The 16,741-nt window shown below is 41.9% G+C and overlaps 6 protein-coding genes across 6 annotated transcripts; 5 read left to right on the top strand and 1 right to left on the bottom strand.

The window, feature by feature from the left end:
• Positions 1-925: 925 nt before the first annotated feature.
• Positions 926-2,305, top strand: EAF02_003492 (uncharacterized protein; the record flags this gene model as incomplete). Its single annotated transcript, XM_038899540.1, has 3 exons — positions 926-1,151; positions 1,210-1,347; positions 1,407-2,305. 3 exons carry the CDS (start codon positions 926-928, stop codon positions 2,303-2,305), a joined length of 1,263 nt encoding a protein of 420 aa, XP_038760467.1.
• Positions 2,306-2,566: 261 nt separating this feature from the next.
• On the bottom strand, positions 2,567-4,687 carry EAF02_003491 (uncharacterized protein; the record flags this gene model as incomplete). Its single annotated transcript, XM_038899539.1, has 3 exons — positions 2,567-3,709; positions 3,762-4,159; positions 4,213-4,687. 3 exons carry the CDS (start codon positions 4,685-4,687, stop codon positions 2,567-2,569), a joined length of 2,016 nt encoding a protein of 671 aa, XP_038760466.1.
• Positions 4,688-5,785: 1,098 nt separating this feature from the next.
• EAF02_003490 (uncharacterized protein) lies at positions 5,786-6,558 on the top strand (the record flags this gene model as incomplete). Its single annotated transcript, XM_038899538.1, has 4 exons — positions 5,786-5,818; positions 5,978-6,244; positions 6,302-6,431; positions 6,488-6,558. The coding sequence occupies 4 exons, from the start codon at positions 5,786-5,788 to the stop codon at positions 6,556-6,558; spliced, it is 501 nt and encodes a 166-aa protein (XP_038760465.1).
• A 469-nt stretch (positions 6,559-7,027) lies between these two features.
• On the top strand, positions 7,028-9,230 carry EAF02_003489 (uncharacterized protein). The gene is made up of 5 exons (XM_038899537.1): positions 7,028-7,220; positions 7,270-7,785; positions 7,834-8,041; positions 8,094-8,471; positions 8,524-9,230. Exons 1-5 carry the CDS (start codon positions 7,095-7,097, stop codon positions 9,048-9,050), a joined length of 1,755 nt encoding a protein of 584 aa, XP_038760464.1. The 5' UTR covers positions 7,028-7,094; the 3' UTR covers positions 9,051-9,230.
• Positions 9,231-11,270: 2,040 nt separating this feature from the next.
• On the top strand, positions 11,271-12,301 carry EAF02_003488 (uncharacterized protein; the record flags this gene model as incomplete). Its single annotated transcript, XM_038899536.1, has 3 exons — positions 11,271-11,315; positions 11,395-11,791; positions 11,880-12,301. The coding sequence occupies 3 exons, from the start codon at positions 11,271-11,273 to the stop codon at positions 12,299-12,301; spliced, it is 864 nt and encodes a 287-aa protein (XP_038760463.1).
• A 679-nt stretch (positions 12,302-12,980) lies between these two features.
• EAF02_003487 (uncharacterized protein) lies at positions 12,981-13,793 on the top strand (the record flags this gene model as incomplete). Its single annotated transcript, XM_038899535.1, has 2 exons — positions 12,981-13,384; positions 13,461-13,793. Exons 1-2 carry the CDS (start codon positions 13,133-13,135, stop codon positions 13,791-13,793), a joined length of 585 nt encoding a protein of 194 aa, XP_038760462.1. The 5' UTR covers positions 12,981-13,132.
• Positions 13,794-16,741: the final 2,948 nt, after the last annotated feature.

Below are 16,741 nucleotides of genomic sequence, written 5' to 3'. Positions count from 1 at the left end.
TAATAGGTATTGAGTAAAAGGTGGAATGATGAATGATCGATGACTTTAGGTTTTGGATGTGAACTTCGAGAGGACTGATCAATGAGATTGGACAGATATTGATTGTGTCATTACCTAACCTCAGGAACTCTATTTTTTTTATAGACTTTTAACCATAGGGTTAGGAGGAGAATAGTGATATTAATAGTTGGAGGTGCCTCGGAATATCAATAGTCCAAAAATGATACGCAGGTAGGTGAACGACATGAAAGTTTGGCCTATGAGCGAGCGAGCCTATTCATCCATGACCACCTGGTAAGGACAATATTGGTACTTGGGGTTGCTTCCAAATGCCAGTACTCCGATCATGCTCCTCAGATGAACCGCCTAAAAGTTGTATCTACCACTGGAGAATTTGAAATTCCGTGGCCAGCACCAATCGCCGTATCAATGTGAGTTTACCGGTCCAATATTTGATATATGACCTTGATGCTAGCTAGGTATGTGACCTTGATCGTGACTTCTGTATTTGTATTTAGCCTTTACAAAACAAGGCTGATTGATAGACCTCTTTCGGCCCGAAATATCATAGAAAATGTAAGACTTCAGACATTTATCTATAGACAACGTAAAATACTCTCTGAGAAAATTCATACCCTTTTCAACTCGATAATGTATTTTGGTTGTCATCAAAATGAGTTAATTGAATATATCATATTTTATTTGACATGGATGGAAAAAAATCCCTGACTGAAGACGGGAAACCATCAAGGTCGCTTCTGCTCTATTTCTACGCTAAGCTATCAAACTGGTTAACAATGGAAGGGATACTCTACGAGCCGGAGCCTTACTACAAGTGATTTATTGGCCCTTTGTCGGATTTCTTTCTCCGACTTAAAAGAGGCTATCATGATAATTCGACTCTCCAAATTTCATCATACTCAATATGGAGTCTAATGAGAATCCCATTAAGAGAGAGAAGTCCTCGGCAAGCTCCTCAAGAGCCTCGTCCCGCTCCCCCTCGCATTCCATCAAAGTGAAGCAACCACGAGAGCCTACCGAAAAGGAAGTAAAGATCTTGGAGGCATGCAAATGGAGAGATTTGGATACGATTAGAGAATTGGCAACATCGAAAGATGGCTTGGTCTCAGATGAAGTTCGTCGTCAAGCGTGTAAGATGTTCAAGCTCCCGAACAAACCTCTCGATTCGAATCTGACAATGATCAATAGGGCCTATACTCCTCGGTTGTGACAATGAACACGGCGACACAAAGGGCGATTTGACTAGCTGGAGGGAACTGCCAAAGCATGGGGACGAGGACCAGGTTGCGCTGGATGTCAATCGGTCTTTCATATACTATCCAAATGGTATGGTTATGGAAAGACAATGAAGCAGCATGCATAGCACAAGCTAATATATTTCCCAGATCAAACCTCGAAAGAGATCGGCCATAGGAAGGAAGAACTATCTGACCTCATCATCGAAGTCCTACGTCGCAATCCTTATCTCTGCTACTTCCAAGGTTACCACGATATCTGCCAAGTACTCCTTCTTGTTCTCCCACCTGCTACTCGCACCCCCTCTGTTGCCCGGCTTTCCGCACTTCGAATTCGCGACTTCATGCTTCCAACACTATCCCCAGCTCTCGCACAACTTCGCCTTATTCCATCCATCATAAATACTGTCTCTCCTGCTCTTCGCACTCATCTCTCACAAACCCAACCATTCTTTGCTCTCTCTGGCACCCTTACAATGTACGCGCATGATATACAAGAGTATGGTGATATCGCTCGACTTTTCGACGTTTTATTGGCACGAGAGACTGTCTTTTCCGTCTATATGTTTGCACAAATTGTTCTCTCACGCTCCGAAGAGCTTTTCGAGACACCCGCCGATGAACCGGAAATGTTACATTCTATACTTTCGAAACTACCTAAACCTCTCGATCTCGAATCTCTCATTTCCAATACAGTCAAGTTATTTGAGGAGCATCCACCTGAAACTTTACCCTCCTGGAGATCGATATCTTCATCTAGCGTCCTCAAAACCGCTCGTTGGTCTGATCAGATCACAAAACAGAGCCTTTCAGATGGCCAGAGGTATTTCGTGGAACAAGTCAAGGAATTACAGTGGGCTGCAAAGCGTGACGAATTGTTAAAGATGATGTGGAGATACAGACGGCCTGCTAAGGCTATTGGTATTGCAGTTTTGGTCGGAATTTTCTCATATCATTGTTTACCTAGGTCGAATGTAGTAGGAAGACGCTGGACGTCTATATTTGGGGTCTTTTGGGAATTACTGGGCGGGGGTTACAATGGCTATTGAAATATAGGTTGGGCGATGTCTACTGACTGTGTATAAGGTCTCTGGGGTATCAGGGTATCGGTAATGGAGTATAGACGGGTTCATGGATGGTTGGGTGGAGCATGATTTCTTCTACGGCGTAGATTATTTCTGGCTCTATTCCTGCCATAATAAAAGTTTTTGTTTTTCTGCACAAGTACAAAATGGATGATCAAAATAACACGCCTTGATAAGTGTACACGCTCAAAAACTTCAAATCCAATATCAAAAAGAAGTGACGGGTCAGATACCCTCTCCGAAAGCGTTCTTTAACCCCTCAAAATGCGCCCTTTGTTCCCCGGCTAATTTACCCTCCACATCCCCTACAATTGTCAAAATCAACGAATAATTATTAAACAAAAATCGTTCCTTCTTCCTCTTATCTGGCATGACCCCCGCGCACTTTGTCAAAAAGGCTTCCATCTCGCTTCTCAGTCTTGCCAGACTACTCGCTACAGGTTCATCATCACCTGCCTCCGTACTTAATTCCAAGATGCCCTGTAGAAACTGACCGAAACGTTGGGTCATGAAGTGTGGCGCTGCGGACTGTTTAGCTTGTTCTGAAGCTGAGGGTTTGCGGGTAGGAAGGGCGGATGTGAGGGTGCGGACGGATTCGCAGTGGATGTCCATTGTGAGTTGAAAGCGTGGCCAGAGGAGCATGGATGTTGCGTTTATGTAGGAATCTACGGCGGGGATCTTGCGGCGTTGAAGGGAAAATGCAAAGTGTTGATTCAAGCGCACACATAGGAGGAGACCTAGACAATCATGGGACTCGTGGACGAGAGACTTGGTGAGAGACTGGCCGAGGGAAAAGGTGGGTTCGAAGATGTAGTTGAAGTGTCGGGAGATGGTAGCGTATGTTAGGGAAGGAGAGAAGAAAGAGGTAAGAAAGGAGTATTCGGCGGAAGCATTGTCAATCAGTGCGAGGTTAAAGTTGCGGAAGGGAAATTCCATGTAATGGGTTTGTTTGTCTTCTTCAGCTAGGAAGGAGGGAAGTGCAGTTTGGTTTGGGGTTTTGAGAAGGTCGATTCGTCGACCTAGATTGAATGCGTCATGCGGTGGACCTGTTTGTTTGGATCCCGAAAGAAGGGTAGCCTTACGAGACCCATCATCTGATCCGAGCACATCGTGTCTGTCTAATACATGAAGCTTGATCTTTTCCAACGCCTTCAGATACCTCGTGAACTGATTAAGAAAGTACCATCGCATTGTATTCATATATGCTTGGCCAATCTCCTCAGCCAACTTTGGGTGATGTCTATACAAGAATGCATATAAATCTTTGTAGCGAAGGAAGTGCTGTTGTTGAATAATCTGTGCATTTATATTTGGCGATCGCAATGCTTTCACTTGAGCAACGAGGAAATCTCTGATTCTTTCCAGTGCCTAGATGTAACGTCAATATATTTGTAGGAGGGATAAGAGTAGGCAAGTCTACCTTGGAAACTAAATTCTCCAGTAAAGGCTTAAGATCGTTCACGCCCTTTATAACGCGTTGCTCCTTTGATTTAGCATCCATTGCCTTTGATCGTTTTTCAACTTCCGCTAATGCTCGAACCCAAGCTTCATCTATAGCTCCATCCACGATTTTTTTAACGACAGCTGGAGAGACACTGATCTCTTCCACTATAGGCCCAAGTCCGTTCTCTACTACTTTGCGATTTTCCAACCTTACGCTCAAAGCCGTTGATCTTGCTTGTAGAGTTTCGATCTCTGCAGAAACCATAGCAAGATCATTTTGAAAGCTGGTGAGATTTATCTCAACTGAATTAAGAACGTCATCGCAGGCGCGAATTGATCGATGGAGGTCTTCGAACTTTTCTTTATCGCGCTCATCTGTTGAAGCTATCAGCAATTGCGCATTGTGATTTAAGAAGTAGTATACATACATTCCTCCAGTGTTTGAGATTTATATACATGCTCAACCTCAACATCGAGAGGTTCTCCTGCTACAATGTCTTGTAGACTTAAACCTCCGAAATCCCATTCACCTTCATCGTCTTCCTCTTTAATAGGAGCAACTGTCCCGTTTGCAGTCCCCGGGCTCTTCGTTGATGGCAATTTTGTGCCTTCTCCATTGTTCAAGAGTGTTCCCAAAACCTCCAAAGGGTCTGGCACATTCGGAGGTGTAACTGTTTGTTTGAGGTTCGAACCATTGGGTCTCCGTGATGATAGCAAAGATGAATTAGAGTCATTGGAGACTAACGATAGTGAAGACGATCTCGGATTGAATGCTGGTCTACCACCAACTGGAGATGGCACAAGATGACTCGGTCGACGAGGGAGATTTGGGATCCTATTTAATGGGGGAGGTGGAGAGGCAGAAGGGGTTGTATGTCCGGATAATCGATCTAATGACCACATTCTGATGGTTGAAATGTAAATCAGGTAATTTCTCTCCCCATGCGCCAATAATAGATCGAAAGGGGAAAGATTTATATTTTAGACGGAATACTCGAAGTGTTACTCCTGGTGTAATCTGAATAAAGCAGTTAAGTATAGGTAAACAAAAGGGAGCTTCAGCTTATCGATATAGAACAGACCAGATTATCGAAAATGGCATCCTCAGCACCCAAAGCTTTGTAAACAGTCAACAAAGCAAAGTAATGAGAATGGTTACCTCAATTGGAGAAGTTATATCAGGAAAATGACTGAAACATTACATCTCAACACGAAAAAGTACCTACTCAAGCTGTTTTTGAAAGCTTTGTATAATTGTTGAAGGGAGTGGAATACTACCCGGTGGTACCTAGGTACCTACCTATTGTATGTACGAATAGATAGCGATAGCGATAAGGAATACGGTTTTGCATCTCAAGCCACTTCTGCTTCGTGGCTGGTGTCCGTGGCTAGGTACCTACCTACGTAGTGGAGTACCTTGATGAGAAGACTGGACGATAAAGTTGTGGATACACAAGCAAAATGATTGCGAACTTGGATATACTAATGTACTAAAATGTCTAGTATTCTTCATTCAACACACTCTTTCCCTCTTTGATCAGTACTACTTATCTTGGAAGCAATGTCACGTGATCAATATTCCCCTCACTTTGCACCCAAATCTGCCCAGGTGGCTTTAAATCAACCCGAAAATACAACTAACAGCAATAGTTGATCAAGATAGCCAATCAAAATCGGAGAAGCAGCTTGGTATTTTTCAGCCACTCCTCCATGCCCGGTTTATCCAATAACCGTAATAGGAATGAAGTTCAAATGAATCAATTTAACTGGTTGAACGGTCTCCACCCTCGACTTTTTTTCACAAAAAAACTGGAACTAATAATCGCTAAAATCTACCAATCTTTCCAGGACCAGATTCCCTTCCACACACCACATTCTATTCTTCCTCGAATTTATAAATTCTTCCACATCTCCTAATCTTTTCGCAATCATTCTCATCACGACTCCTCAACTCCATCAATTTTATTCTAACTCCCCAAATCCCCCCGAACACCTCTCAAGATGTCTGGAGAAGCCCCAGTTGATGACTCTCAAGTAAGATAGAATTTTGTCCTTTCTTTCTGTGTGTCGATTTCACCCCGCACATGAACTCTTTCCCCCCACCAAAAATCGCTTTGCGTGCATATCAACCAAAATCAACGACGACGAAGATGATAGAAATCTGATAGCTGACCTTTTTTTTCTTTCTAATAGCATGAGCACACCTTTGATTCCGCCGATGCTGGTGCATCCACCACTTACCCTATGCAATGTTCTGCTTTGAGAAAGAACGGATTCGTCTGCATCAAGAACCGCCCTTGCAAGATCATCGACATGTCTACCTCCAAGACTGGTAAGCACGGTCACGCCAAAGTCCATCTCGTCGCCACCGATATCTTCACCGGAAAGAAGCTCGAAGAACTTTGCCCATCCACCCACAACATGGATGTCCCCAACGTTTCCCGTGTCGAGTACCAATTGGTAAGAACATAAATACATGGTCAATTGTTGGGCGCGTTCGCTAACGAATCTTTAAAGCTCAACATCACTGATGATGATTTCCTCTCCTTGATGTCTGAGGGAGGTGATCTCAAGGAGGATGTCAAGTTGCCAGATGGAGAGGTCGGACAAAAGATCCGTGGTCTTTTCGACTCCGACAAGGACACTAGTAAGTAACGCATATTCGGAAAAATTCAACACATCACTGACAGGTCCCTCTTCTAGACGTCATTGTCCTCACTGCTATGGGTGAGCAACTCGCTATCGATGGAAAGGAGGCACCAAAATCTGGTTAAATATCTGAAAAGTAATATCACCGAGATTTTCGCAATAGCATGGGTTGTTTTGCGTGAATATCTGTTCGCTCGAAGGTCCTTTAAATCCAGAGGAATATGATGCTTTCGGATATCTGCATTCTTATGGTCTACGTTGGGGCGATTTGATCTACGAAAACTTGGTCATACTGGTTATCTTATCTCTCCTAGTATCCCCAGTATCATAATTTTATAGCTGAATGCTGTTTTATGATATTCTTGACCGGCGTAGTCAAGCGGACATGCTACATAGTCTGTTTTCACGAAATAAAAAATTATCTCCCAGTTATCAAGAATCTATGTGAGACGCATGAATCTATAATTTCCATCAGTGAAGTACCTGCTACGATAGTTGTATGTTAATATAAAAAAAGTTGAAGTGCTTTGTCCACCCGCTTCTAGCGCCAATTTTTCCACGTAAACGATTTCGGGAAAATGATGCCCGATTCTATGTACTGAATATGTCACTGAAGGTCATGATTCCAAAAATCTCAAAGTGCTAATCTCTGCTATAAGCTATGTCATCGGCCATTGATTATCATAAATTTCGCAGAGGGGAGACATGTAGCGAAGAAGGATGCCGCGCTCGAAAATTCTATATTGAAGATGGTAAAAAGTTTTGTCAACGAGGTCATGAGCAAGCAGTTTGTAAACGTTTCCAAACCAAAATGTTCATAAAATTAACCAATCTAGGGTTTTACACAAACTCAACAAGATGAGGATGACTGGAATCAACAAGGGAAGAAGTCCAGAAAGCGACGAGAGGAAAAAGAGCAGGTGGAAAAAGTTTTCGGGGGTCGTGATGCGACACAACTCTATTTACAATGTTACCAATTAATCCTTTGGAAACAAACCCACTGGTTAGTGACAGTGAAGGGCTTTCCAAAAGAACTAGAAACTATCGTAAGAGATTTGTGGGAATTGAGATTGAGAGTCTTACAAGGTTCGGGAGATGAGAGAAGTGAGTATGGGACAGAATTTGGGTCAACGACGGAAGGGGACGAGACGGATACGGATGGGACGGGGTATAGAAGCACGGCTTCGACTGTTATGAGTAGGAAGAGAGCATCTAGGACCAAGAAACATCTTCCAAAATTAATTGAGACTCTGGGGTTTTGCTACCTTGGAATATTACTTTTGCGACTGCCTACAAGTTTAGGAGAGATATATAAATGGGCAGCTAGGGATGAGATTATCTATACACGAGCGGTAAGTGAGGTTCGTAGACATAGTTCCATATGTACTAAACGAATGCAGATTAAAGAAATTCCTAAAGATATGAGAGCTCGATTACCAGGTCATTATTTCAGAGCACTCGAAATCCACAGCATCTTGAATGGGCATAGACTTCATCAAACAGTACTCGATATGGTTTCCTTTTTCAATTTCAATTTCGAAATGGTTTTCCCCCCAATAAACCACAAACTACTTCTATACAAGAGTATTAGAGATCTGGGTCTTCCAGGTGTGTTCTCAAGCTCAAATTCAGGGTTCTGTCAAACTCTAACATCTCTCAGTTGACATTTACATGGCTGTAAATCATCTTGCTGAGATTCTGGAATACAATTTTTCATACCCGATCCATAACAAGCGGCTACATGGAACAACTGGGTATCCAGAATATCAACTCACCAGTCTGATAGTTATTGCCACAAAGCTCAGCCAGCCATTCGATGACATACACCGTCATCCAGAAAGCAATCTAGATGCCACAGCTGCAAGAATCAACTGGACCAAATGGCAAAGTATTATGCTCGACAATACGACTGAAGGCTTGAAGCGTGGAGATGAAATCAAAATTACAGATGCAGATGTTTTTAAAATGACTGGAGAACAAATGGATGACTGGATGAATTGGTATCACAAGACTTGGATCGATGATAGAGATCAAAAAGGTGAGCAGGTACTACATTGGTTGAACATACTTTTTACTAAGATTGTGAACAGCTCCGCAGCAAATTTTGGAGCTCTTCCCATTGACGGATATCATATCTGAGACGACAATGGAAATAGTTGATCCGGATCCAATCAATCGGGCCAAAGAAGTTCACAAAACATTAACCCTTCAGAAGCCAGTAGCACGTGTGGATGATGAAGAATCCCAAGATATTGTTCGCCCAGGTGAAAAGTATAGAAGGTATCGGGCAATTGAAGAGTTACCTGAAAGTGCTAAGGCCTTTTTTGAGATTGCTGGTAAGTTGTTCTTGTTAGATGGTGTCTTCATGCTCTCATTGACTGGTATAGCGAGAAATATTGGAACATCTATTGAAAAATTGGTACAGGGTGTTTTTACTACCGAGGTTCGATTGGAAAAATGGATGTTAGATGAGCGTAGGAAAGAGTTGTTAGAGCAGGAAGAGAGTGAGGAAGAAAACGCTAATCAGGAGGAGATGATACATGGCGACGAGGTGGATGGCGACGTCGGGAAGGAAGAATTCGACGAGAAAGACGTTGATTCTCCTACGATAGAGTGAGGATGAAGCAATTAGGTTCCCTAATTCGTGTGCAATTTTCGTAAGACGGGTACGGGTAATAGTTCTGGTTCGGACGTATTGGAAAAGGGTGCGATCTTGCTTTGAATAGGTTCATTGGTGTTTAGGATTTATTGTAGATACCCAGAGAAATGATTGAATGAAACCTTCAGACTCATAACGTTTACATCAATGGGATCAATTCTATTCTAACATCATCCTATCATTTTCACCTTGATGGCTACCTACTTGATGAGTACTAGGTAGGCAGCCTCAAATTCGAGGGTTAGCACCTGGTCATGTCATGTGACTAAATGCGCTAGGGTTTTTCTCGCTTCCCAACCCACATTCTTTGCAATATTCGATCTGAGTTGGGACTTCGAAATTTAGATTTCCACGACAAGTACGACAAATCGAAGAACCTCAGCAACCAGTAAGTATATACAGCCCTTGCGGTCATTTCGAATGTTTGCGAGTAATTACTGACCTTGTTTGCGATTTTAGTGCAGATGTAAGAACCCCCGATATCCCACCCGCCACCTACCTTAAGATTATACGATTTTCGGAATTATTTGCGACATCGATACACGAATTTAAATGATAGGAAACTGATGATATAACAATAGCTTCGTCAAGACCCTTACGGGCAAGACCATCACTCTTGAGGTCGAGTCCTCTGACACCATCGACAATGTTAAGGCCAAGATCCAAGATAAGGAGGGAATTCCCCCCGATCAACAACGTTTGATCTTCGCTGGAAAGCAACTTGAGGACGGACGTACTCTCTCAGACTACAACATCCAAAAGGTACGATTATCTTACACTCCAGGTTGAACCGACAAGTTTGGATTGGATGTCTTTGGAATCTATTGGAGCTGGAGGGTGTATATGAAGGGGATAACAAGATGGAAGTTTCGGAATTGGTTGATTGACATTATTTTGCCCACAGGAATCCACTCTCCACTTGGTCCTCCGTCTCCGTGGTGGTATTATTGAGCCATCTCTCAAGGCCCTTGCCTCCAAGTTCAACTGCGAGAAGATGATCTGCAGAAAGTGCTACGTACGTTTTTCGATCTTTCTCATCAATTCATAAAATACTGATGGACGAATTTAGGCCCGTCTCCCTCCCCGTGCTACCAACTGCAGAAAGAAGAAGTGCGGACACACCAACCAACTCCGCCCAAAGAAGAAGCTCAAGTAAATGTTTCGCTCCTATGGCGTTTGGGTTCACAGGGAGATTGTGGAAGGGAGGATTGGTGCGCGGATGTATCAATGGATTCTTTGCGTGGCCGGCTCTGTATCTGAGAACAATAGCATGAGGCAAATGAAGCAATGAGACGATTATTCAGCACACCAATTACAAATATCTTCAAGAACACTCTTTCGTGTGCAGTTGAATTTGAAGTCGATATGTGCCTGCCTGTCTGAACTAATTTGATTCAGCTTTCTAGTCGATTGTGGGCCTTGAGCCAATATTGGAGGACTTCTTGCTTTGGACAAATGGATGCATCACGGGAACGAACTATCTATTCTACATAATGTCCAGTGTTGCGGCAAGCAATGACTTTGTGACAAATGGTACATTGCGACATTCTTTCTCGAGCCGGCATAATCTCCAGACGACCTAGTCGCTAAATGAGGAATACAAAAGACACAGATAAGATTCATTTATTGCCTGGTAGGCAAGCCCCCTTCCAACAGAAATCTAATCAGACTTGAACGGTGTAGGATAATGAATCTCTCAGTACGTAGTAGAACAAGGGTAATACAACAATCGGTGGTTATCTTCAAGGGTGGATAGGTATATAACAATAGGTAGGTAGTTTTTAGTCTTATTATCGTGGTGGATCAGCATAAAAGTCTTTTCAGCACTATGGCTACTGTGAAAGATATAACGTTAAGCACAAGAGATCTATTAGATCAATTTTGTTGTCATCTGAACGAATGTATCTAAGTGACTCACGTCTAGTATAACATGAAGAGGTGTCTTTGTGTGAATTTGGAAATATGAATAAGAATACCTACATTTTATTCGTTTTGGACTTTTTGATATCTCATCTCATCTAATCAGCGGAATGAACGCTCGCTTTGCAGGGATGATATCGCCTGCATCTCTTAGCGCGTCTATCTCCAGATTCGCAAGCTGTCCCAAGCTACAACATAGAACACCACTCATGCAAGAATCCTCACAACATTAAATTATTCTAGTTGCAGCAAAACAAAATGTCAGGAGCTGGATATGATGTCGTTGTTGATGTGGATGAGGAGGTATGTTTATCACTTACTTCCCCAGGACTCATTTTTCTGTCTTGAATCCAAACCCATTTTCTCATACTAACAAACCCAGGGCGATCTAGGCCACACTGATCTCCAAGAAGATCTCTCCTTCCATAATTCCAATTTCGAAAACAATCCCTCCTCATCCCGCAATAAGCCCACATCGCCTGGTCTGCCCGCTCCAGCGACTGCAGGTGGTCCCAATACCTCGAAACGTTACCTCTGGTCCCTACATTTCTACTCACAGTTCTTCGATGTCGATACTTCTTCCGTTCTAGCACGATGTTGGGCAGCTTTATATCCTCGTGCAAATTTCCTGGATGTGTTAGAGGGGAATCCGGATTTGTATGGTCCATTTTGGATTGCTACAACGGTCATTTTTATTTTATTCATGGGAGGAACGGTTAGTTTGTATCTGGCGGAAAGAGGAGAAGGAAGATTTGCGTACGATTTTGGGTTGTTGAGCGGTAGGTTATTCTCTCTTCTTGCGTGGACATTGAAGTGCATTCGTGGCTAGAGAGAATGAACATAATACTAACTTGGATCCTTCTACAGGCGCCGCGGGTCTAATCTATGGATATACATTCGTAATTCCAATCCTTCTCTTCCTAGCCCTCAAATATTTTGGCAGCGAATCTGCCAATCTTCTCGAATGCGCCGCTCTTTACGGCTACTCCAATCTCGTATGGATTCCTGTCGCATTGGTCTCCTGGTCATCCCTTACAATCATGAATTGGGTATTCGTAGGAGTTGGATTCGGGTTGAGCGTTGCTTTCCTCCTTAGGAATTTATATCCAGTTCTCAGCGCTACGGATAAACAGACAAGTAAAATATTACTTATCATGGTAGTTGTTCTACATGCAGGTTTGGCAATTGCTATTAAGGTGTTGTTCTTTGCCCATGGAAGTCCGGTAGCTAAGAAGCCTGAGGGGGAAGATCCTGCCAAGGAAGCCAATCCAAGTAGGATGTTGTTTTAAATTGGAGGTATCCCGAGGGATAATTTTGCCCCGGGTTGAAAGGTTGAAGAGAGACTGAGTAAAGGCTGGCCCGAACTAAGGGGGGAGGAATATGTTCAAGGAGTACAAGTCATTTCAAATCAAACAAATAGATCGATACCCATTATCATGTACAATTTATCGTGTTAACCTGTTATTCATCGTGTATCGATCTTCGTTTTTGGGTACTATGGCCCCTTCTATCATGGATCTATAATACACTTGAATTGCAACAGCTGTTGAAGTGTCCGAGAATTAAGATTCTAGCTCCGAATTTGGTTTTTGTAAAAAGATCTGATGTGTTTTTGTGACTCGGCAAATTATCGACTCTCTAAAACGGAGAATATTCATGTGCTTTTAAGCTCTTACATGGCAAGTTGTTCCTGGCGAACCCCTGGTGAGCTCCCGGTGAGCCCGTTTGAGAACGATGTTTAGCTATTTGTTACTCCCGGCGAGCCGCCTTGTAAATTAATGGATAAACCCAATTACTCTACAATCGCAAAATCCATGAAAACATCTTGGTTGAGTAACTTGCGATTTGGTTCTATGCCCTTTGTTTTCTTTATTTTGATGTGAATTCAATTATTTCTACGAGTTGATAATGACATGACGAAATCAAACAAGGATCGCTAGACGTACCTAAAATCCAGGGTAATAATTCATCCCTTCATTCCATCCCACCATCAAAACCACACCTCGAATAGCAAGAAAGCCTTTCCATAACCCGACCGTACACACCCTCGCAGTCAATTGAATTACTCCGCGTCGAACACAGATTTTGTTTTCACTACTTCGGCACCAAAAACCAAGAATATGTCTACCCCTCGAGTATCTCGCACCTTAGCCCGCGCGCTCCGAACGCGCATGGGAGCTTCGTCTGTAAAATGTTATTCCACATCGCAGTTGTCCACGAGCCGTCGCAAGAATTTCAGTATCCGGGTTCGAGATGGTGGGTTGATGAACGCGGGGATTTTTGGTCGAGAGTCGGCTCGAGGATTGAGATACGTTGGAAGATTGTATTCGCAGGAATCGGAGACGAAATCAAAATACTACACTTTTGAAGATGTTTGTTCTCCTCTCCCCTCGCTGTTTCTCCTGAAATGAAATGACTGACTTATTCCTTCTCTCTCTCTTCCTCTAGATGCAAAAACTTGCTTCCGCTCCACATCCCGATACTCATATTATCGATGTCCGTACACCTCTCGAAGTGCAACAAACAGGACGCATTCCCGGCGCGCTGAATATTTCTATCACGACGGATCCGGATGCGTTTAGTATTAGCGAGGAAGAATTTGAAGATCGCTTTGGGTTTGAGAGGCCGGGGAAGGACGTGGAGTGTGTGTTTTATTGTAAGTCGGGGGTGAGGTCGCGGGCGGCGGCGCAGATTGCAAAGGGGAATGGGTGGAGGAAGGTGGGGGAGTTTGAGGGGAGTTGGGGGGAGTGGAGTGGGAAGGGAGGGGAGGTGGAGAGGTGAGGATGTTGTGAGAGATGGGGTTGCTGGGGGTGTGGTATTTATGGTGATGTGGTGAATAGATCATTGATGGGCGACAGTTCGTGGATTACATATGCATTTATGGTGTACTCTCAAAGCATAGCTCCAAGATGGATTCTCTTACAGAGGAATGTGAAGTTACTGCAGACCTAGTAGTCGCTCACAGAGTAAAAGTAACTCTATGTCATGAAGCAAAGCACCTGTATTTGTATTAATCTTGTATTCAACTTTAAATGGTCAATATATATTGTTCCCGTCGATTTGCACAACTATCGCTCCCAAGTATTTCATGATGGACGGTAGATATCTATGGGAAATACAAAATTCGATAGGAAATTGGATGGTACTTGCCCGTATTACTACATTCCAAATCCTCAAGTCTTAGAAACGTGATAATTGTTCTTGCTCTCTTGATGTTTCTTACATGCAATAGGATGCGATATCTTTGCTCCCTTTCTTCCTTTATTCATATATCCATCCATCCATCCATATATTTATTTATTTATATATCCATATATTCATATATCCATACATCCATATATCCATATATCCATATATCCATCCATGTATCCATCCATACCATTCCGCTTCATCTCATGTTGTCACTCTATTTCCACAAATCTACCCATCCCCTATCCAATACATGCTATCGTCTGGCAACTTTATATATATATATATATATATATACCCATCTCATCTCATCTGATCTCAAATCCCTCCTAACTCCCCACTCCCCAATACTTACTCGCTTATCAAAAGGAGACTATCTACCTAGACCTCGGGATACTTAGTGCGCATTTACTAGTTTTTCATACTCACTTCGTATTATATATATATATATATTATATCATATTATATCATACCATAACATACCATATCATAACAGACGACAGCTATCCCATCCATATGATATAGAATATAATTGAAGATTGGTAGAAGTGGAGTCTGTTTAATCTGTAGATAAGCTTTGAGTTGTTGGGGTGGATTTTGGATTTGATATGTTTAGGTGTGGAATGTGGATTGTGGATTTGGGGATGGGGATGGGAAAGGGGGTTTTTGAGGGTGGTGGGATGGTGGGATGGTGGGATGTTTGTTTTGGAGTTGGGGATATGGATGTGGATTTGGATATGAGGTTTGGATATGAATGCAATAAGGAAAGAATAAAGTTTACACAAACGCAATCCCAATTCATGAGAAAACAAGATTCTAACCTAGAGCGAAAGACATGCATGGAAACATACATCTAACATCGTCTTTCATAAACAACCGTGAATGTCTAGGTACTTAGGTAAACATATAAAACTGTAAAACAAGAAACCATTCCAGTTCGATTAGAAATCCAATTTCAATTTTCAGATATCAGATAGGTAGGTAGGTAGGAGGGGTAAAAGGGGTAAAAGAGTAGGGTAATCAGATTAGTGGTGGTGAGTTTATATTATTGTATCTTGATTATCTAGTAGGTATCTGATTTTGTGTTTTCTTGTTTTCTTATTTTTTTTTTCGGGGGAATGAGGGGATGAGGGGATGAGGGGAGAGAAAAGGGGGGGAGGAGATGGGGAGGAAATGTTGGTTACTTCTGACTTCTGACTCTCAGCTCTCACTCTCAACTCGTAATCCGTACACGTATATGTATGCTTTTCGCTTGAGGATTGTTATAGATATTCGTATTCAAACTTGTCTTCATCTTCATACTCATCTTCATACTCATCTTCATACTCATCTTCATACTCATCTTCATCTTCATCTTAACACATATACACCCACCCCATTATATCACAAGCCGAAACCGAAACCCAAACCAAACCCAAACCCCTAAATTCCTCAACAAAAAAAGTTAAGAAACTATACCTCTCCAGCAATTCCAATAATATAATTCCAAAAACTCCCTCCTCTCCCTTCCCCTAAAACCTTAAAAGCCATCGAGAGACTCGAGAGTATGGATACCCAGCGAAGCGAGAATGAATTTTTGTGTGTAGTGCCACTGGTGAGTATCTATAGTGATTGTGAGTGGGTATCTGATTTTATGATGAATGGGGATTGGGGAATGAGATTGAGAGAGTGAGATCGGAGGGGTGAGATGTGATGGTATGGTGTGTATACTAGGGAGAGGGTTGAGAGGGTTGAGAGATTCAGGGTTGGAGTGTTTGGAGATTGTGGGGGTGGGTATTTATATATATATCTACATAGCATATTTAATTCCTCAGTTAGTAAGTAAATAAGTAAGTAAATAAAGAATATAATATAATATAGTATAGTATAATCTTATATATACATCTATATATTTTGATGAACAGATAGATAGATACCTACCTTTTTTCAGTTAAAAAAAAAGATAAAAGAAAAGAAAAGATGACAGAGAATGGAGATAAAATGAAATCAACAAATTCCGAAGAAGTGAATATTGAAATAAATACATAACTTAAAAAGTATTTGAAGAAGAAGTATTTGAACAAAAATGCTTTTATCTTTTTGTACTTTCTAGTTGAGATTGGTATATAGAAAATTTGTTGTTAATACCTAGGTATTCGTGGATGATAATGATATGATGAATTAGTACTAGGTAGTCCTATATATCTTTCTAGCAAATTATATTCAAAATTTCTATATGATGAAGATATGATGAAGATACGATGAAGATGCAGAGAGAGATATATACTTTCCGTGAGAGATGAGAGATGAGATATTTGAATATTTAGCGAGGGGGTCTGGGTGAGTCTATGGGATTGGGAAGGAATGAATGGTTTGTGTTTGGATATTGTGTATGTGTGTCTGTTTGATTGAAGATTGGGATGTTGAGGTGGGTTGGGTTAGGTTTGTGGATATTAAGTGAAAAGGGAGTATGAGATATAGGAAGTAGTTCTGGGATTGATGGATTGACAATCGATTTTTATATTTTTTAGTGTATAGTTTATAATGTATAATGTATAATG

The sequence above is a fragment of the Botrytis sinoallii genome, assembly GCF_014898435.1.
Source record: "Botrytis sinoallii strain Bc 23 chromosome Unknown BSIN_005, whole genome shotgun sequence".
In the NCBI taxonomy this organism is placed as follows: domain Eukaryota; kingdom Fungi; phylum Ascomycota; class Leotiomycetes; order Helotiales; family Sclerotiniaceae; genus Botrytis; species Botrytis sinoallii.
The sequence above is the reverse complement of the archived record's forward strand: the minus strand, read 5'-3'. Positions and strand labels throughout refer to the sequence as shown.